This window comes from Zosterops lateralis, assembly GCF_965231275.1.
Source record: "Zosterops lateralis genome assembly, chromosome: 2".
NCBI classification, from domain to species: domain Eukaryota; kingdom Metazoa; phylum Chordata; class Aves; order Passeriformes; family Zosteropidae; genus Zosterops; species Zosterops lateralis.
Window position 1 is genome coordinate 4,390,715 of NC_139763.1, and position 21,953 is coordinate 4,412,667.

A 21,953-nucleotide genomic window follows, 5' to 3' on the forward strand; every position below is an offset into this window, starting at 1 on the left:
TGGGCCATTGAGGCTCACTGCAGGGCTGAGACAATTCCATCATCCCATGAGGAGATGCTCCACCCAGTGAGGAGAGCCAACCATTCCTACCTAAATAAAAACTGACACTCAGAAACACCAGCCACTTTTCCACTGGATTCCCAGAGGAAGACTAATCCCATCTTGCCACCATTGTACCCTTTCTACAGGATCATCTCTACTCAAACAGAACCACATCTGTTACTCCAGGAGGATTTATTTAGACTGCTTCCAACATCCTGACCAACAGGGTGTCAGGTTGTATTTCTGGCTCTGACAGGGTTTCTAGGATTTTTGTTTGTTTGTTTGCCTGCTTGTGGTTTTTTTTTTTTTTTTTTTTTTTTTTTTTTGTTTTTGTTTTGTTTTGTTTTGTTTTGTTTTTGTTTTGTTTTGTTTTGTTTTCTGTACTACTACATTTGTATTATTAATGTTCCTAGTAAAAAACTGTTATTCATATTCCCACATCTTTGCCTGAAAGCCCCTAACTGCAAAATTATAATAATTTCAGGGGAGGGGGTTAACATTCTCCATTCCAAGGGGAGCTCCAGCTTTCCCTAGCAGATACCTGTCTTTCCAAACCAAGACACTCACTGAGCAATATGTCTGTGGGAAATGAATTTTAGAGAATTCTCAAAGCCTGACAGAAGGCTCACATGGTATGCATCTGTATGCAAACTTTAAGATAAAAAATACTGACTTTGAAATGCTGTGGAATAGGACAGACATTGTTGAGATAGAAATGGAACTAGAAACAAGTTTCAAATTATGGCCTTGCAAACAAGACTAGATGCTTTGGAGAAATGGAACTATAAAAGACACATTGCAGTAGGACCCACGAGGGGTAATTTTAGATGATTGGCTTTAAGGCATTAACAGCACTGTGCGGCAAAAGTTGATAGGCCAAGAAATGCTTACAATGTATTGTAATTAGGAAATAGTTTGGCTTCTGATTGTGATGGCATGAATTATAACATTTATACTGTCTCACCCTTCACATGAGGCTGAAAATGGAATAAAAGTTTTAAAAAATGCCTCTCAGTTGCCCCATCTCTGGGTCAGAAAAAGGTATAATCTGACATATGTCAGTATTATTTTCTCCTGCATTTTCTTACTCTCCAGCCCAGTGTTTTGGGCACTACAGCTTGCTTCTCTGACCCAGCCACCAGTCTGAGTCGTGGTGGCTGAGATCCAACAGCACATGTTGCTGAAGCAACTCATTGCTGCTTGGAAATCCTCTCACTGGATTCTTTCCAGGTGGCAAACGTTTTGCTGGTCATCCTTCATGTTCCCTGTGAGAGGCACAGAGAGCCAGAAATGTGTTGCCTTAGCAATTATTGCCACTTCTCGAGTAGATTGAAGCCAACGCGTTGTCCCTTCTTCTCGGTGGTCTGAAGGCTTTGAATTAAAGGAGCAATTTATTCCCTTGTCAGGAGACAAATGGGCAAAGGCACAGGGATTTCTATCTGCAGTCAAGCTGACAGACAAGCCTTTTCTTCTTCTGTGGGAAAAGAACTTAACGTGACAAGACCAACTTACAGCTTAATAGTGCATCTTTCTGTGCTCAATTTGCTGACAACTGCAAGCCCTCACTTGTGCAGCACCTGGCATGGATTTATGTATCTCACAGATGTCTGGCAGGATTGCCTTCACCAGAGGTGCACGTGCCCATCAGAAATAATGCTGGGTTTGTAATTTCAAGCTTGAAGATTTTGGAGACAGAGGTTGATTTAAAATTTTGTTCAGCCCATCCTGGAGCTATTGCAACAGAGAAATACTGAACAAATATTCATCAAAGTATTTTCTCATCACACGCACACACTTTGCTAAGATGTCTGTCTCACAAAGAAACTCCACATGCTGACCAGCTCCTACCTGACACACTGGCCTCTTTTTGGGTATATTTAATCATAGCTGGCTGGATCTAGGTGTGCTTGCCACAATTCTGGCATTTTCAAGAGGCATTTTAACTTTAGCAAACTCAGGTGCTGCTCACAGGGCAGCTGCAGCAGGTTCCTGTGTGAGGAGCTGGAGAGATTAAAGGAGCAGTTCATGCTGAATTCAAGCTACTCCAAAAGTAATCAGTACCTGAGTTAGCTGATTTAAAATTAGCTCAGATATATCTTTATGCATTGCAGCCACACCTGGGAGGACACCCAGGAGAGAAAATATGTTAAGGCTGTTCAAGTTAAACTATCAATCCAGAAACCAAAACCGTGATATTAAAAAAAATGGACTTAACAATTTTATTATTTTGTGACTATGTCTTGATAAAACCCCCAAAATGCCAAGTCCAGTGAAAAGTGACAGCAGAGGTTTTTCTGCTTTCTAGGTGCCAGGAAAACACTGAGCCACTGAGGGCAAAGCCACATTCAGCTTGCTGAGTGTCTCATTAGGAAGGCGTCAGCAGTGGTTAAATGAGTGATTTTGGATGAATCAGTGGCCTCGAGGTCCATATTTGGCACCAAGATGGGACAAATTTCTGAGCTTGCCATGCTGTTTATGTCTGGCTCAGTGCAAGCACAATCTGCCAGGATGCCACTGGGAAGGCCAATGTCAATTTGACTAATTGATCAGCCAGCTCCACTCTCGCCTTTTGGGTCATCAGACATTACCAGGCACAGATTCTTTTGTGGGGAATTAACTGAGAGTAAAGCCACAAGCAGGCAAGGAATTACAGCTTCTGGCTCTTAACAAGGCTACATCTACATGAAATCAAATTCTTCAGTTGCAAGTAGTGATTAAATATTTAAATAATAGGAAAGCATAACTGTCTTTTAGAGGTATTGTCTGAGCATTCCTATTCAAGCAGCACAGCAGACCCTGGATTCTCTATCCCAGGGTCACTTCCCTTTTTTTCCTTCTCAACTTGAGCCTTGCCAGCAGCAGTACAGCCTGGAGTCCCAGTTGCAGGACAGCTAAACTGAGATTTGCCTACATAATGAAGAAAATTTCACCCTGCTGTTGTAGAGGAGGTTTTACAAATATATTCAGGGATAGACAAGATATGATTCCACTGACCTGCTTTCTTCCATTCTGTGCCTATATATTTAAATGGAGAGCAAAAACATTTCTTTGGGTTGTCTCTGGAACAGGCTCCTCTTTAGAACTCCTACAGTTCATATATTCCAGTAAAGGGGAAAAAAACCCCAGAAACCAAAACACAACAAACAACCAAACAACCAAAAACCAAAGCACAAAAGAAATCCCAGGGTTCATTTGCAATCACCTGCAATGAGGCAAAAAAAGAGCAAAGTAACATAACCCAGTTCCAATATGTGTTTAGCCTCTTTTGAATTATTATTTTACTATGCTTTAACAGTCATCTGCAAATGACTTGCAGCAAGGACAATGGTGGAAAACTGAGGCAAAATACTGTTTTAAAATAATCTACTTTGGACATTCTTTGAAGGACAGAAGAAGAAAATTGTTGTGCTTTAAAAATCATAAGGACTTTTCAGAGTGTGGAGGTTAAAAAGCAGTAATGATTTTGGGAGATGGGATTCATGGAAGGAGAAAATTATTGTTGGAAAAGGACAATATAATGAGTCTTAGAAGTATATTCTGTTGCATGTTAATGGCTTTGGGTTTAATTTTATTTAGAAAGGCCACGTGATTTTAAGGAGATGTTCTTTCTCTGAATGAAATTTAGGACATCATTTTGGGCATAGGCATATTAATTATTCACTATTTTTGCTAGTATTTTTCTTTCTGTTATCTGCACATTACCATTCTCACTGTTTCAAAACAATAATGAAGCTTAGCTTGTGTTAAATGTGGCCAGGAAACATGAGAAATATCCACCACAAACTATTTCATCCACAAACAAGTGAAGAACAAATTCGGATGGAAAAGGCAGGCAAAAATGTAGGTGTCATGCCAGCAGACTTTTCAGAACTATGTTCATGGATTCTCTGACCCCAGTTCTTAAGGGAGTCACTCTTTTAGAAAATAAATTCCAGCAAAGGAAAAGGAAAACCTATTAGAGGAATATTAAGGGACAAACTCTGCCCCTGATTGCTACACCTGCTCAGTAGATTAACAGCACTGGAGATCAGAGCCCACTCTAGCCTTGATCAAGAGTAATTAACCCTGTTGAATTAAAAAAAGCCAGTTATTGCACACAGGTACAATTGGCTATTTCAATTCGGTCTGTGGAGGAGAACACAAAAGGCAACTCCAGACAGAGAACATCCTTTAGGGTGTTTGTCCTAAATTTCAAGCAAGACAGAGCTTTCATTTTCCTCCTTTTGTTCAGTGAGATAACCAGAATTTTTCCTGTGGTAACCAAGAGACAAGCCTGATTTTATTTATGTCCCCACTGGCTCAGCCTTAACATGATTTCACACGGAAGCAGACCATATTATGGAGCCAGCTGGAAGGGGAGAATCCTGCCTGTTCTCCTAAGACCACAGCAGGCAGAGAATTGAGCAGGAGAACTTCTTCATCTGGTTGGGAAAAGCAGAGGCAAGAGTTCCACCCACAGGGGGCACCTATCAAAGGGAGAAACTCCTGGAACTGACTGGTAAGTGATTCTAACCTGAAAAATCCCACTATTTTTTTCCTTTTTTAAAAATCATTACTATATTTAAGCACCAGCCTGTGTGTTCAGAGGGCTCCAAAAATCTTAAACAATGTCCATTTTGGAGGAAGGTGAGAAGCAGGTTAATAATGGAAAACCTTGTGCTCACCTCTGTCTCCCTTAGGGCTCTCAAAAACAGAGGGGTGGAGAGCTGAGACCTGACCACTAGAGTTTTATTCTGACAAAAGGACCAAAAGAGGAGAGGAAAGGGTCAAAAGGTTTAAACTGACTTAAATTAAGTCAGATCTTAAAACTGACTGTCAGATTGGGAAAGTCACCAAATCCTGACTGACCCTTAAGGAGCCTTAGCAACAGGGAAAAGGAGAAAAAGCAATGTGGGGCTTTCAGTGGGATGGTGGGGATGGTTTTTTAAGGATATGGGGGAGAAAGTCTGGGATACAACCTCAGTGAGCTCTGTGGATGTAGGAAAACCATTCTGGATTTGCTGACATGCAAACAAAGGGAGCAGTTATGGACAAGCAGCAAATGAGGGACAGGAAGGGGAGGTGGAGATGTGCTGATCCTACACAGAAATGTTTGAGAGCAAGTTCTAGACCCAGGCTTGGGGTCAGCTCCTCCTTTCACCTCACCCACAAGTGGCACTGAGAAAAAATGGGGGAAAATCTGTATTGGAGCATCACTGTATTGACAGCCCTGAGTGTGTGGTGACTATGAGGAACCCAACTGTCCACCACACAAGCAGCAGTTAATTTAGAACTACAAGGAAAAGTTAAAATAGCTCATCCACCTCCTGGTTTTCCCACCTGCTGCACAGATTGCCCTGGGAATCCATCCCTGGGCATGGAGAGCTGCCAACCAGCAGCACCCCTGGGTGCACTGGCACAGGTCATCTTCTCCTTCTGGCTGCAGATCCCTCCTGCAGGCAGGGGAACAGGCTGTTTTCCCCAGGGGAGGAGTGGGATGAATGAAAAGGAAGGCTGAAATGCACCTCAGATAACCTGGGAGTCCTGAGGTGGAAATCTCTACAGCTGAGTGCAATGTCCTGAGGACAACAGAGGGGAACAGGCACCATGGGGCAGCTCACATCACCCCAAAGCAGGACAGGTACCCTGCCCCTAAAATTGTTCCTCTTCTTTGGTTACACAGGGAACTTAAAGTGAGTAAATTTCCCTGCACAAGTCCACTTTTGGAGGAATAAATCCCATCCACAGTCCCTGTATAAAGTACTCTAAACCTGCTAAAAAAAAAATTACCATGCTGAATGCAGGTGCACCCTACAGGCCTTCAGGAAATAACAACTAAGATGTGAAAAACAGATTAAAAAAAATAAACTAAGGGTTTTAAAATGACCCATCTTATTTTGCAGCAGCTCCCCACTTCCATTTGACAGAAACCACACCAGAGAGAGAGAGACACACATGCAGCACTTCCTTTAGCAAAGATACAGAAAAGGAGCACCTGATACAAAAAGTCTGGCGCTGTTGCTTTGCCGTGTTTCTCCAGTGTATCTGTGCCTTGTGATACATCGGTAGTTGTACAGCCCATCTTCATTCTGTACGTCTAAAATATACAAGGCTCCCGTGGATGTGATGAGAAATCTAGGTCCTGAAAGACACAAGAGTTTGCAGGGTTTGAAATAGCTGCAGGTTGTTACTCTCACGCTGAAGGATGGAGGATGCAGGGGCTGAAGATTTGGGGTTTTTTTTTTTTTTTTGCCAGGTTTGAAGCTGCCAATTCCAAGCTTACCAAGTGCTCACTGTGAATGCATAAAAGGTATCAATTCATGTATATTTAATTTGCACTTTATGTGCAGAAAGGGAGGGATCTTTAAGGAAAAGGTGAGGAATGAAGGAATGAAGTTTAAGGGAAATTTGAGGAATGAAGGGAAGAAATGTGCCATGGTCTATGTATGACTATTAACAAACACACAAGGGGCATCTGAAGTAAAATATGGGGTAAAGAACCATTGCATTGACACAGTTTAGTTCAGTATTGCAGGATGATCTGATGCAATTCAGCAGCAGGGCTGCAGGGGTGACAGAGGCACCTGCAGTGCCTGTGAGTTAAACGGTCCCACCCCACCCTGCCCAGGAAAGACACAACCTCTAAAACCAAACAAGCCTGACATTGCTCAAGGTCAGAGTTTCTACCACTGTTCTCTCAAAAGAAAAGTATTACAGGTTAAATTTTCTTCAATAATCACTTTTTTTTTTTTTTTTTTTTTTTTTTTTTTTTTTTTTTTTTTTTTTTATGATTGGCTTTAGAATATGTGGAGGATGCCATGGTTTATATGGTCACATGTGCAGTTTTCATCATTTGGCACCCACAGAACTGTCTCTGTTCTGTTTCATGCCCACTTTAAAAGCAAGGACACAACCCCACTAAAATCAACACGGTACATAATTGTTCTAATGCACTTCCCATAATGCAATGAATTAAAATGATGTGTTTAGAATGCATTGTAAACTTAAACCTCACCTGGTTAATATTCCCCCTTAAAAAATAGTGTTGTCTAAGCTGTGTGTGCTTTTCCAAAACTTTTACACTGAGGCAAATGTGAATATTTTTTCTTTTTCATGTCTGCTGAATTCCTCTGTAGCTGGCAGCTCTTACAATATAGGTACCTGTACCCAGGTATTATAAAATATAGAGGCTCCAGAATTAGAGGAGAAATACACAAGGGTGAAACCCATTATGAACTAATATCCAGTAATATGCAGTAAGAAAGAATTCGTTTTCTTCAGAGCTCTTCTTTGAGCAATGACTTTTTAATAATTAAGAGTAGTCAGGATGCTTGCTCACAGATGCATCAGTGGGAAAGCAATCCAACAGAGGGAGGATGGAAAAGAAATGGTTTCATTACAGAGGGTGATATCCTTAAAAGAATATAAAAGAAATTGGGGGAAAAAAATTAACAGCCATTTAATGTCACAGGACTGGTCTGACCCTCAGAGCAGAGAACATTGAATAAAACAACACCAGCCCACCTCTCCCATCCTTGGAATTATCCAGAATTATAGAATAACCACACCAGGGTTGAATAAGTGGTGGGGTTGTTTAGCATGGAGAAAAGGAGGTGTTTTATTTCTCCCTAAATTCCCCTGACAGGAGGGGGCAGCCAGATGGAGTCAGGCTCTGCTCCCAAGGAACAGGGACAGGAGGAGAGGGAACGGCCTCAGGCTGGGCCAGGGGAGGCTCAGCTTGGACAGCAGCAGGAATTTCTTCAATCAAGGGGTTGTTAAACATTAGCAGGGGCTTCCAAGGGAACTTTGGAGTGCCCATCCCTGCAGGTGTCACCTGGAGGTGGCACTCAGAGCTCTGGGCTGGGGACAAGGTGGGGATGGGTCACAGCTGGGACTCCATGGGCTGGGAGGGCTTTTACAGCCTCAGGAATTCTGGGATTCTGTGAAAATAAATCACCATAATTGAGGCATAGAATGTATTGAGCTCCTTTGCTAAGCACAGGAAGGTGTAAAGGAGGAGGGAGACCTGGATGGGAATTGTTCTCTCCTCAGCCATGAGAAACACTGAACTCCAGCTGAGGTGGATTTACAGGCTAGAGAGGTTCTTGCTCATACAGAAGCCATACTGACTTCATACACCTCTGAAAATTAAACTGTTTGCATAGAGAAGACTTAGGAACAAAGATCTTGTGGAGTGCAGTAGTAAAATCACCTCAATGGGTAACGTTTCAGTTTCACAGCCAGATGTCTGAAACATGGATTAAAAAGCTCACATGAAGAAAGCAAAGCTATCTTACATCTTACATTTTAATATGTCAGTTGTAATGTTTAGATGAAATTATATAAACATCTAGTAGCAATAAGTTAAACCAATAAGATATACTGTAACTCCTTGATATACTGTACTGCCTATGCTGAGTGTTTCTTCCTTTTCCTTCCACATTCCCAATTACTCAGAATAGTCTGAGTGTATACATTACTCAAAACCCTTTGTGCCACCCTAACTTCTTATCAAACAGTGCTACTCAATATCTGTACCCTTTATAGGGTCTGCCTTTACCCCTAAATTTAGGTTAGAAGGATATTTAGGATTTTGGTGTGAAAACCACAGGATGTTAGAATTTGGTTCACAAGCAGTTTCTGCACTCCTGAAATATTCATAAAGCAAATTACCTTTTCCAGGGAATTTGCTACAAGAACATTTATTCCAGGGAATTTTTTTATAAGCACTAGAGGCAATTGAGGCACAGTTTTCTCCCTTATGCTCTGTGGGCAGCACAAAATGACAGCTTCAGGAGATGGGAATCACATTTAAAGGCTTGGCTTGGGGGATGCAGCAAAGACAACCCTGCCTTGCTTTTGTTTCCAGCTGCCTGAGCATCAACCAGCTCTGCATTCAGAGGGTTCAGCCCTGTGCCTGCCCACAGCAAAGCCCCCCAGCCCTACCTGCTCCCTGCACACAGTTCCTCTGCAGCCCAGGCAGGGCTTAAATCAGGGGTTTTTTATCACTGGGATGTGCCTCTGGTACCAAACCCTGCCGGGATGGATGTCAGTAGAGAGGCTACAACCACATCCCAGGCCCAGGAATAGATGAAAAGGTGTTAATGGGATGGTTGGGACTGTTTTGGTCCCTGCAGGAAATCTGCACATGCTGTGCATTTGTGTCAAGTGAGTGGAGCCTGAACAGCTGAGAAGCAAAAATGTGACCCCTCGTGCATGTGAAGGCTTCCTGTAGCTTTCTATTTCTGGAGTCCATTTTCACCTTTGCTAAATACACATAATTCCATTTCTCTTCATAATTCCATTTCTCCATGAATCCATTTCACACCTTTGGACACTACTAGTGTGCCCAAGTTTAAGATCACACAAACATATAAATTCCTTCCCCTGTGCTCTTCCACAGCCCTCACTATTTTCAGCTGCTCTGCACAGTTTTGAGAGATGATCTACACAGGGCACTGTTAGTAATTGAATTTGTCTCTCTGCTCAGGATAAGCACGAACAAAACTGCCACAGAAATTAAGTGAGAAGATCAAACTCAGAACTTCCCTTTTAAACTCTCTAGCAAGCAGTTCTGGAATCACAAGTGGGGTGTGAATTTTGGATGTGGAGTGGCTGGGTGATGAATTTAATGGATTTGTGGGCAATTTCCAGCCCTTGTAGTACTGACTGACACTTGCAGGTGAAGCCTTCCCTGCTCAGTCCTGGCAGTGAGTTTCCTCAGCTGCAGTTACACTTTTGGCTCGGTGAGAGCAGGCACACTTATTAAAAGCCTGCCACTTAATAAAAGAGGAATGTGAAAGCTTTGCAGAGCCATGAAATTGCTCAGTGTTATCTTGCTGTATTTTCTGGAGAAGTTATGAACACACTCAAGCTATCTAACACTGCTTAGATCATCTTCCTGTTGGAAATTACTCAGGCAATCGTACAATAAAACCTTCACTTAAAGCATTATCTGGAGATTTTTCCCTCACCCTCTTCAAAGATAGCTGAAAGTAAATAGTTATTGCCACACATCAGATGTTATCCCACATTTCCCACCAACAGACATTGTGTGTAATTGCAGGGCGAAAGATTTTCCTTTTTTTTCCTCTTTTCTTCTTAACATATTTTGCATACTTATGTAATGCTTTTAATAACCAACCCCTCCTTCTCCTGCAGAGACGCGAGACAGAAAAAGATGACAGAGAAATAAAAGGGGAAATGCATGTAATTTCTGTCATCTTCTAAACTGAGAGCATTTTCATTAAACCCGACAGGCTGTCAGCTGTGACAAAGCTTGAAGTGTTGAGTGTTCTGCCTTCTGTACTTCAAAAAGTGTTTAGAAAAGCACCAGGATGGGACAGACAAGCTCCCACTGCCCTGTTGATCCAGGGGAAGGCTTTCTTCTTCAGGCACATTTAATTTAATCGCCCCTGCTTTGCTCTAACGAAGTCTAATTTGTTTGACTCACCTGCTTAATATGCCAAATAAAGATTTCTTTTCCTAAAGTGAAAAATCCTTTCAGAACTACTGAAGCTTTTTGTTTGTTTGGCTGTAAGCAGGCTTCAAGAGAGGAAGACAGAGAAGCCTCCTTCACAACAATTAGAAAAAAATCCACTGTCAAAATATAGCTCATAATTCCCATTTATTATTCCTCCTCGGCAGTGTTTGTATTAATGCCTTGAATACTTGATTATAATAATTTCAGCATCTGATTTTCAGAGACGTTGAAATCTCTTTTGGCTTTCAATGCTTGATGCCTTTGAAAACTTGGTTCAATATCTGGAATATGTGTCTGATTCAAAGACTTCAAAGGCTTCCAGGAACCCTCACTATCTCTTGCCTTGGTAGTGTGGGCAAGCATAGTAATACATTACCATTTAACACAGTATTTAAACTTTAAAGTAGAATTTAAACCAGGATGGATGGGGCTCTGAGCAAGCTAGTGGAAGGTGTCCCTGCCCACGGCAGGGAGTTTGAATTAGATGTCCTTTAAGGTCCCCTTCCAAGAAAAGCGTTCTATGATTTTAGGCAAATTTAAATTCTTTACAGAGAAGCTCTCAGAGGTGGATTCATACAATTCAAACAAGTCAGTGGAAAACCAGGGAGTGGAACCCATAACTCTTTCCCCAACATCCAACGTAATGCATAATTTTACCTCACGGTGAGACTGAAAAGAAAATATATAGATCCAAGGACTAGAAAGACCATTAGAATCATTTATTTTTACCTTCTATCCTTTTGCCATTAACCCCTGCCCACGTCCATATCTGGAGGTTACACTAAAGGTATTTTAAAAAGACATTAGTCATGATTAAAGATTTCTTGTAAGTGGAGAACATGTGATAGCCCTGGGTAAATTATTCCAATTATTCTTGCTTTTGAAAATTAGTGTATTGTTTGGGTCTACCCGCCTTTGCCCCAGTTATTGGATCTGACTGTGCCTTCATTAAAGATTTCCTCCTCAGCCAGAAATCTTCTGCCCATTTAAGTCCTTACAGAACATGAGGAAATTACCTCTTATACCATCTTTCTCCTTAATTAGTTATACAGATTGAACTTCCTAAATCATTTACTGTGAATTATTCATATCTTGAAATAGTCCTGTAGTTTTTCACTCAACACCTTAACAACTTTTTGAAGTTCCTTTTCAAGCTTGGATCATGCACATAAATTCAGCTCTGAAATTTCTGGTTCTCCTTGTAGTGAATGCAAAATGTCACCATTTTCCTCTACATTTTTTTTTTTTTTCCACGTATCCATCCAGTAATTGAACCAATCATGGCAAATTGTGATGTCATTTTCAGAATCATGGATTTAGGGATTTTTCCCTCCTCCTGTAGATGGGACCTATCACCTGACTGTCCTAAAACTGGAATTATTGGCATGAAAACCTCAGTGTTCAAATCAAACCCCTTCAACACAAGTCACCAAGCTGTGTCACCTTTTTCCATCACACCAATATTTTAACTGTTGGCGTATTTTGCCAGCAGCTTTCCCTAATTGAAACTCTAAATTCATGTCTTCATCTGAGATGTCAGCAAACAAGGTAAGGAGATGGACCCCAAAGAGATGGGTCTCACTGTCCTAAAGAAAACAAACAAGGAAGAGGTGGAGAAAAACTGGGTCATGTCTAGGCTTGACCAAGACCCCAAAACCCACAACATTTTTGAAACACACCCCTGGTTTTATTGACCAGTGCCCTAAATCACCTACTGACTTCTTTAAATTTGAGTGGCGTTAGCAGATCATGTGTTCGTTTCTCCAAGTGAGGTCACATTAACAGTTATAAAATTGCTCTTATGTAAGGTTTTAATGTTTTCCATTAGACTGCATAATATTAGAGATTAAAATAAAATTCTGTTTAGGTTTCCTATGTGAGATTGTTCTCATGTATAATTCATAGGGAAATGTGAGCACTTTCCTGTCGAATTAGCGCATCATATTCTTGCAGGAAAATGAGAATATTTTAAAATCACATTGTTAATTATTCTTTAATCATGCCCTTTTCCCCCTAGCATGCTGGTAGTCTTTAAATAGGGGCAATGTTACCCTCAAGATGATTTAAAAAATCATATTTGATTTTTTTTTCCTTTGTTGGAAGCATATCTAACGGCGTTGTGTTATTGCAGCCTAAATTGGGTTGATCGAAATTAAGAGAACAGATGGCTGTTCTAATCATGTGCCAAATGGTAACACAGAACAAATAAACTCCTGCCAGTGGTACTTGTCACCTCCACTGGATAGAAACGCTTCTGCTAAGCAAGTTTTCAGTGTGACCTGTGCATGGAAGGGGAGAGAACTCCCCACAGAGCCAAAAGGGACAGAAACCCATAACTCAGTTTTGTGGCACTGCTGCAATATTGTCCTCAAACAAACCAGTCTGCTGCTCAGGGCATGGGAAATGTGCTAGAACCTGCTTAAACTGTGCCCTGCAGTCACAGCCCTGTGACTTTTTACACAGCCCTTTTGATACCCAGCCCAAAGATTAGATGAGGAAAGGAGATGTGGAGGGAAAGGCAAGGATTTCACTTTTCCAAGGATCACTCACTCAAAGTACTCAGAGATACCTTGAGAGGACATCATGACTCATTTCCTGGGAGAAAAAAAATCAGTGGCAAAGCTCTTGGAGTGCCACCACAGTACGATGTTACTCATGAGGAGTTAAGGTATTTGATATTCCCATTTTATCCTGACACAAGGAAAGAAAATGCCATAAAATCCATAGGAAGTATTGTCCAAAGTGAGGGAGGCTGCCTGTGATATTTGGTCTGTAATTCCAGGCTCCCCAAAGCTCACAGAAATGTGTCTTATCACAAAGCCAAGATTGCAGGTCTGAGGTTTTCTTCAGTTCCAAAGCAGTTGGTTTCCCCTTTCCCTTCCGTTGCTATGGACTTTCCCCAGAATTATATATATGGACTCACTCCCAGAATAAAATCTGAGAATTTATAAAACAAGCCAACAACCTTACATGAGATGTTTTCTATTTTATTTAGACACAAAACCTGTTTAGACTTCAATCAAGAATAACTCTCTGCAGAGAGCTAAGGACATTCATTAATATTTCCAGTCCTATGACCTGATGTGGTTCCAGCTGTAACAGAGATGGATTCACAACTTGGCAAAATTTGGGCAAAATTTACAGTTCAAAACTAAGACATTTTTTCTTATATCATTCTTTACCCTCCCTCACCTCCTCTCCCTCAGTTAGGGACAGAAGCACCTGTTTTGGTGTCAGCTCAGTCTGAATCAGGGTTTATTATAAATAAATCTGATCCTTGTCAATGGAATTCAGAGCTGCTCAAAGTGTGGGAGACCAAACCCAGCCACCATCACCATGGCTCTAAAATCCCAAGCAAAGAAATGGAATATTTCCCACTTGATTCTTCAAAGATTAAAGAGAGAAAACAAACAAACAAACAAACAAAAAACTGTTATTTTGCCATTTCTGTCTCTAAGGAATATCACGGACCAGCAATGCCCTTCTGCATCTTTTCAAAGAAAATGGATCTAGAGAAATTTTGATGCCGTGTTGTTTGCTCCACTCCAAAATGTCCCTTTGTTTTATTAATGAGGATTTTGCCATAGCTGTGGTTCTCCAGATTTCCTTTGATGTTTTGCATGATTTATTGGTACCTGAGACAACAAAGCTGCACATTTCTTGTCTATAGAACACAAGGTGAATACATGTGAAAGAGAAAAGGAAACAGAAAGAAAGAAAAGGAAATAAAGAAAGAAAGGGAGAGAAAAAGGGGAAGGGAAGGGAAGGGAAGGGAAGGGAAGGGAAGGGAAGGGAAGGGAAGGGAAGGGAAGGGATTGGGAATTGAACAAAATAAAGTTGCAGTTTTGGCTTTGTAAATTTAGCTGAGAGAGATCATCTGCTGAGTCAATAGTGGCTTTGAGCAGGAACAAGAGCTGTTGTTCCCTGTTGGTTTCTCATTGAGACAGGATGAGGCCTGAGCCCTGTGGTCCAAAATCAGACAAGTCCTGACTGCTGGTGGCAGCTGCATTCCTGGTTTTAGCTGCTCTAAATTCAACAGTTTATTTGTGCTTCTGTAATCTCAGTGTAAGGAAAGACATTATGCTCTTCTGTGTGCAGTGCTATAATTTTCTGAATGAGTTTGGCCATTTTAAAAAAGAGACTGTAAATTACCCAAATCAGAACATATTTTGTTGCACTATCTGTGTTTCTGAGACTGCAAAAATGTATTTCATGCCAACTGTCCACACCAATTCCACTTATGCTACATATGTGATCTTCAAGTTTTATAAAGGAGGAATAAACATGTTTGTTTGTTTTGATTTTTTTTTTTAATTTTTTTTTTATTTCAGATAAGGCATAAATTGATGCAGGAGTTGTGCTTTTGTGTACACAGACCAGGTTTGGTTAATTTCATTATTAAATTTTATGATTAAATAGTACAGACCTGACTGATCACACAATGCTTTTCTTTAATTGTTTCCTCTCTTAATCTTTGATGAATTTATGAGGCACGAGCAGCTACAGCTCCCTACCCGCTGTTAACTGTCATCCTCCAGGATATTGAATAAAACTGCCATAATCTTTAATGCCTCAGTTTTAGATGATTTGAGTGCTTGCATACGTTCCTGTAGAAGCTGCTTTCCTCATTTCAGCTGGGGAGCAAGCAGATAATTTTAAATCACCAGCTAGTTTTAGGGGCTCTGATTAAAGAGGATTCAACTTTGCCCATGATATGTGGAGCTGTCTGGAGGATTAGAATCTTCTTCCTCAGGCTTTTACTGGTGAATCCCACATAAATAAATAGCCTGGAGCTGACCAGTGGCTTAGCACAAATAAAATAATTCTCTGCTCTTTGTATCATCAAGGACCACAACCCATCTCCTCTGTAAATTTTAACACAAGCTCATTAATTAAAGAGAAAACCTCCATCTCCTCTGGCCTGAACAGCAGCTGCTTTACGTCACCACCATCAAATGTGCACCTTTAATAGTTTTGGAGCTTTGAAGTCATTGTATTTTCAGAATATAAAGTGTTATGGACAACATGATCAGAATAAGTCAGAGCCCTGCAGACACAGAATTCCAACAGCAGCAGAATTGTTTTTTTGACTGGGTGCAAACAGCCAATTTCATCCCACAGAAATCCCAGCAGCTGCAGCTCTCTGGCCCCACAGGTTCAACCACATTTATTCTGCAGATAACTGTGAAGGTAATGGGAGCATCTCAACCTGCAGGAACAATTTTTATGAGAAATTTATCATAGCAGCCACTCCCTTCCATGAAAAGATCTATTTAAAGCTTCCCAAACACTTGAGCAGTCAGAATTTTTATCTAAAGCATGTGCAGTAGCAGAGACAAAGCCTCATGTGGTACATTGTAGTGGAGTATTTTTATTTGAGAGTGTAAAAATGAGGGAAAGTGAAATAGGTTAATTTGGTGTGGTGGTAATGCCATGAGAAGGAATTAGTATCTTCCTCACTCAATTTGAAAAAGTAAACCTATGTTTGGATAAAAAAATTATTCAGAATGTTCACTGTGGGAGGAAGCAGCTCCACTAGGAATTAGAGATAAAATAAATAATTTCGCCTGGAGATTCTTGGCCAGTCTACTGGGAAATGAATTCCATATTCAGTGAATAATTTTTAAAATTAAGACAAAAACCTGCTAATGATGTACATTTCTATCTTTTTGAACAACACAGTAGTGTTAAGTCTTTGGTGTTGCTTTTCAACAGCTCTATAGAAATTAAAATATTTTTTAAATTTCCCCTTACTATAACAATTATCCTCTACTTTTCTCTCTCTCATATACAATAATTTTGATTCTCAACATAACCATGTTCTATTTTGGGACTCTACTTCTGTGTGTTCTTTACCCTTCACAGAGGCACAGAGCTCCATGTTGTGCATTTTGTGTATTTAACCATTCAGCTCTCATTACCACTCACACACCTGCCATTTTTTAAAAAAGAATTGTCTCCTGGTGAGTTACCCCATATTTTGTGACTCAGTACACATTTCCCTGATTATAGAAACATAAAAAATCATTTGTACTCAGTGTTGCTCCAGAACAACTGATGAAGCAGCGTTTTAAACAGAAAAAATAACAATACTAAGAGCAGAAGTATCTAAAGACATTTCTATTTCTATTTCTATTTCTATTTCTATTTCTATTCTTTTCTACCTTAAAATAAACAAAATTCCTGCCATCTTTGATCCAAAGAAATTATTCCCTAATGGAATATTAGAAAAACAGCATTTAAATATTACACAAGTCACACAGATTTTCCAACATTGCTGGAGGAAAAACATAACCCACACTGATTTAAAACTGAAATAACTGCAAGCAATTCCTGAGAATCTGTTTGCAGGCTGAGTTCTGTCAGCATGTGGGGATTTAGCAGACCTCATTTTTTTATAGGTTACAAAGTTTTATAATTTTTGCAACTTCTCAATAAACAGAACCACTTTGAAGGAGAGTCATGTTATAGCAGTGTGAATAGATGTGTTTTTCACATCTATTGAACTATTTATTTTCTGTTTGCTGACATCTTTGTCAAACTAACTTTATAACAATGAAAAGGGTTCAGTAAATATAACTTTTCAGCAGGGAGTAAATTCACAGTGTGATTTATGCTGAGCATCAACTCAAGATTATGGGATATTTCAATCCAACTTCATTTCAAAGATCTATGTGAGGTAAAACCAGGAAGGATGTGTAATTCCATATCATCTCATAAAGATTACTGTGATTCTGTGCTATTACTTTCCTTAGACTGGAAGCACAAAGAAAATATCATTATAAACAAAACAAGCATCTGTCCTTTAGAATAAATCTATTTTAAGGTTTTTTATTTCCTTCTCTAAACTGCTCAGAGAATCATGACTTGGAAGCCTGTCCAAATATCAGGATGATTATGCAAACATGCCCAAATACATTCCTAAGATATTTTTTATCATTTGCCAATTTCTATTTGATTGGGAAATTGAGGCACAGTGAAGCAAATTGATTTGCCTAACTTTATCTTGTGAGTTTGGGGCAGATTTGGGAATCCCAGTGCTGGGTTTTGAGCATCCAAACATACTTGCATACCCCTCATTTCACATGAAAACCTGCCAGATTGGATTCAACCCTTATGGAGATGCACAACAAGGGCACAGTTTGGATGTGCAAATCTCTCTGAACGAGTTAAATATTATTATTGTTGTTCTCTTTCCACTGTCAGAGTGTTCACCAGTGGGCTGGACATGTTTTGTTTGCACCAGTGCTCATTTTCTGTGAAGACCTCAGAATAAATTGCTTTTAAAATACAGCCTTTGGCCAGATTAATGTTTCAGGCGAGCTGTGTTAAACATTTTTCTGCTTTTCCTGAGCTTTCCCTGTACTTACAGACGCAATTAGCCCTAAAAAATGGTTTAAAGCATCTATTTTGGTAACGCTTAGAATTGTTTTAGGGTTACATTGCAGCATTTGTTAAGCAACTAGAGTCTATAATGTGTTCTGTTGTGTCTTTTAAATGGTGAATGTTAAGGAAAAAGAGGTGTTTTAGGAAAAAAAAAAAACCCACTGCAAATTCATATTCTACATATGGGACTTCAGTCATAAGTCATTGAAAGCATTTTTTGAAATGCTCACAAAACCCTTTTGAAAGTCACACAAAGCATTTTTTCCACTTTTAGAACTTATTTTTTTCAGGAAGCACAGCACTAGGTTATAAAACCCAACCAAACAAATATGTCCAAGCAGACACAGACACAGACCTGGCCCCTGACAACTTCCTTCAGCAGTCAAACTCTCTTTCCTCATCTCCACAGCCCATTAAAGAATGTGTTGAGCCACAGGGTGACCTTGCCAGCACCATGTGACATCAGCACAGATGGCCTTGACCACGTTAATGACATTTCCACATGAAGATCCATACCAGTGACATCTCTTGCAATCCTAGAAGCTGCAAGCAGCATCAAGTTGTCTAAAGAGGATGGACCTGACAGAAAATCCCCCACGTGTGCAGCACACTGCAGCCACCCAAGGCATGCGGAGCAGCATTCCCAGCAGGAATCGGGGACATCCATGTCCTCTGGGAAGGCTGACCTGAAACAGAGACTGCACAGAGATGGAGAATAGAAGGTGATGGGGTTTTGGCTTGTTTTCAGCTACTGCCAAAGCTGAGATTGAAATAGTGGAGATGCAGTTTTCGAGTTCTGACTTGGATGGTTTTTATTTCTTATCTATTTGCAGGCTCATGAGCCATGAGCTCTAACTAGCAAATTACAGAAATGAGGTAAAATGGAGCACCTCTGACTCTTTCCAAGGTTATTTAAGCGGTAATTACCCAATAACAAGGTGACACCTATATTATTTATATTTCTGACCCAATAATGACCATTCAAGGCCCACAATGTGGACCTTTTTCACCCAATTACAGAAAACCATCCAAACCCATGAAGAAGAAGGAAGAAAAAGGTAAAGAAGTACTCAGACAATACCCAAAATCCTCCATCTTGCCCCACAGACATTACTATATACTAAATTATAAAATCTAAGTTTCCAGAATTCCAACAAGTAGATATTTATTGAAAGGCCTTTAGGATACACCTTGGGCAGGACAGGAGCCTGACCAGGACTACATTCAGGGTGGACTAAGAATGGTCACAAAATGACTGATAGCTCATGAGGTCTTACATTTTTCTAAGTTTTGGTCCATTTGCACATTGGGGTTTAATTGTCCAATTACAGCTTCAGGTTGTGAGGTCCCATCCTTCTTGTTCCTCCCTTCAGCCCACCCTTGTTTGTGCTTTTGGACTGAAAGTTGTCCTTGGTCTCCAGCAGGAAAAGGATTCGTTTTGTCTCCCTGCTCTGCGAGGAGCTAACACTAAATATGAGGCTCAGATCTGCACCCCTGGGCAGCACAGAATCTTAAAAACATGAAAGCTAAAAGTTAAGGCATCATGGCACTGCTGGAGATGGAGAACAATGGCCAAAACTGTGCATGGAATCACCACCAGGATCATCCAAAGCACTGTGTGCAGCAGGTCCAGGGAGGGGATTCTCCTCTTTGCTCTCATGAGATCCCACCTTTCTAATGTCCCAACATCAGAAGGATGTGGAACTCTTGGAGAAAGTCCAGAGGAGGCCATGAGGTTGATAAGGGGTTGATAAGGGGACTGGGGCACCTTCCCTATGGAGAGAGGATGGGAAATCTGGGGCTGTTCAGGCTGGAGAAGAGAAGGTTCTTTGGAGACCTCACAGAACCTTCATGTGTCTGAAGGGGCCAGAAGAAACCTGGAGAGGAACAATTCATCAGGAACTGGAGTGATAGGACAAGGAGGGATGGGCTCAAAGGAAATTTAGATTAGATATAATGAAGAAATCGTTCCCTGTGAGGGTGGGCAGGCCCTGGCACAGGGTGCCCAGAGAAGCTGTGGCTGCCCCTGGATCCCTGGCAGTGCCCAAGGCCAGGCTGGACATTGGGGCTTGGAGCAGCCTGGGACAGTGGAACGTGTCCCTGCCCATGGCAGGGGGCTGATTGAGCTGATCTTTCATAACCTTTCCAACCCAAACTATTTTATGATTACCACAAGGACATAAAATACACCTTAAAGGAGAGGATCACTATGAAATCTGTGAACCAAACGTGTGTGTCTTGTTTAAGCACCAGACCATGGGCTGAAAGGGATTTTAAATTATGTACCAGTGGTCTGCTCTTCTTATTTATGCTTGCTTGTCAGCTCCCTAAAAAGGGATGTGACTCTCTGCAAGTGGTGCTTCCAATACATAAGAAATACTCCTTTTTGCACAAATTAATCTTAAGTAAGGATATTCACCCAATGTGCTTCGATGTACTTCTTTCTCCTGAGAAAACACAGCAGAGTTTTGATGCTTTACATGAGCATTCAAAAAATGCTGGTGTCACTTCGATAAGAACATTTAAAAATAATTATCCCTATTTTTCAAAACCAGGCAGTGGAAAAGTAATGAAGAAGAAAGCTCTGAACTAAAACTACTTTTCTTCTCTTTTCCTGATACTCAGCTTTAATCTGGGTATACTCTTTTTATGCAGTCAATGGCTTAGGGATGTGAACAGCCACAAATGAATCTTAAAAAAAAGAAGAAAATTAACGTGGCAAAATCTGACAGCTGTATGGCATTTATTCTAAGCAAATTCTGCATTGGTTCAATCTCTCGAGCAACTGTTATTTGGGTCAACATTATTGCTTTCATAGTTCACAGTCTTTATCTCTTGGGAGAAAGCCAATTTTTTTTTTCCTTCACTCCAATCCTCTTAGGCAGAGCCCCAAGAGTCTGTATCACTGACCTGAGGATTTGCATTCTACACCATGTCCGTGGTTAGGACACACTATCTCCCTCCCTGGAGCATTTCCATTAAAAAGGTGGAACATACATGCAATCCCTGTAAATTGAACCTCCTGGACTTTTTTTTTTAGTTCTGAAAAGGGAGTGCTGTACAAAGCAGAGCAAAGACCAGTGAAAGATAAGGGGGGGAAATAAAGAAATAAATAATATCCCAAAGATGCAAAAGTCAATACACCGTGTTTCATTTCTTTTTTCTTTCTGACAGGAGCTCTGGCCCTGGAGCCTGGTCAGGGGCAGCTCAATAATAACGATCTAAGGCTGGTCTTCAATAAAGACTCAACAGCTGACAGCTCCTCTGTTCAAACTGACAAGGGCACAAAGAAAGGCTTGAATAATTAATTGTGAATGGTTGGATGTGATTTGATTGTGTGGCCAACCTGTTACATCGACTTGCCTTCACCTAATCTTTCAAAATGAGATATTAAAGCTGAAACTCTGCTATGCTTCTTTTCCTATTACCTAGTTGTCTCTTGCTCTGTGGCAGAGCCTGCTGGATGTGCCCTCCATGAGAGGGAAGGTGGTGAAGGAGAGCCCTGATCTCACTGGGGTGAATAGGACTCTGTGCTCCAAGCCTGCCTAGTCTCTATTAAAAATACTTTTAATTTCTATTATGTAGATGCAGACATTAAAAAAATATTAAAAAAACAAGAATGGGAAAAGAAACTGGCATCAGCAAAGGTAAGAGCTATTCACTAATTAACTTCTTCCTACCACAAAAAAACCCCAAAAAACCCCAAAACAAACCAAACCAAAATAAACACCCCAACACTCAAAAAAAGAAACCTGGCCAAACCAAAAAAGCAAAATCCAAAAACCAAAAAGATCCAAACCAAGCCCTAAAACCCCTAAAACTCCAACCAACCACCCCCTGCAAAAAATATAAAAAAAACCCCAAAACAACAACAACAACAACAACAACAACAACAACAACAACAACAACAACAAAAAACACCAAAAAAACCCCAACCAAACAAAAAAACCCAAACCAAAACAAAACACAAAAAACCAAAACTTAAAAAATCAAAACCCCAACACCTTTCTCACTTAATTTCTGAGACATTTTTTAGCTAGCTTTCTAGACAAATTTCCCACTT

The 21,953-nt window shown here is 40.5% G+C and overlaps 1 protein-coding gene across 1 annotated transcript in view; it reads right to left on the reverse strand.

Annotated features, from left to right (window-relative positions):
* The window catches only part of DSCAM (DS cell adhesion molecule), a gene marked incomplete at its 5' end in the record, with an annotated part of 456,489 nt that overhangs the window by 194,798 nt on the left and 239,738 nt on the right, over positions 1-21,953 (reverse strand). The window contains one exon of the mRNA XM_083855847.1: positions 6,017-6,163. Coding sequence (XP_083711973.1) covers positions 6,017-6,163 — 147 coding nt within the window. The remainder of the gene's footprint in view (positions 1-6,016; positions 6,164-21,953) is intronic.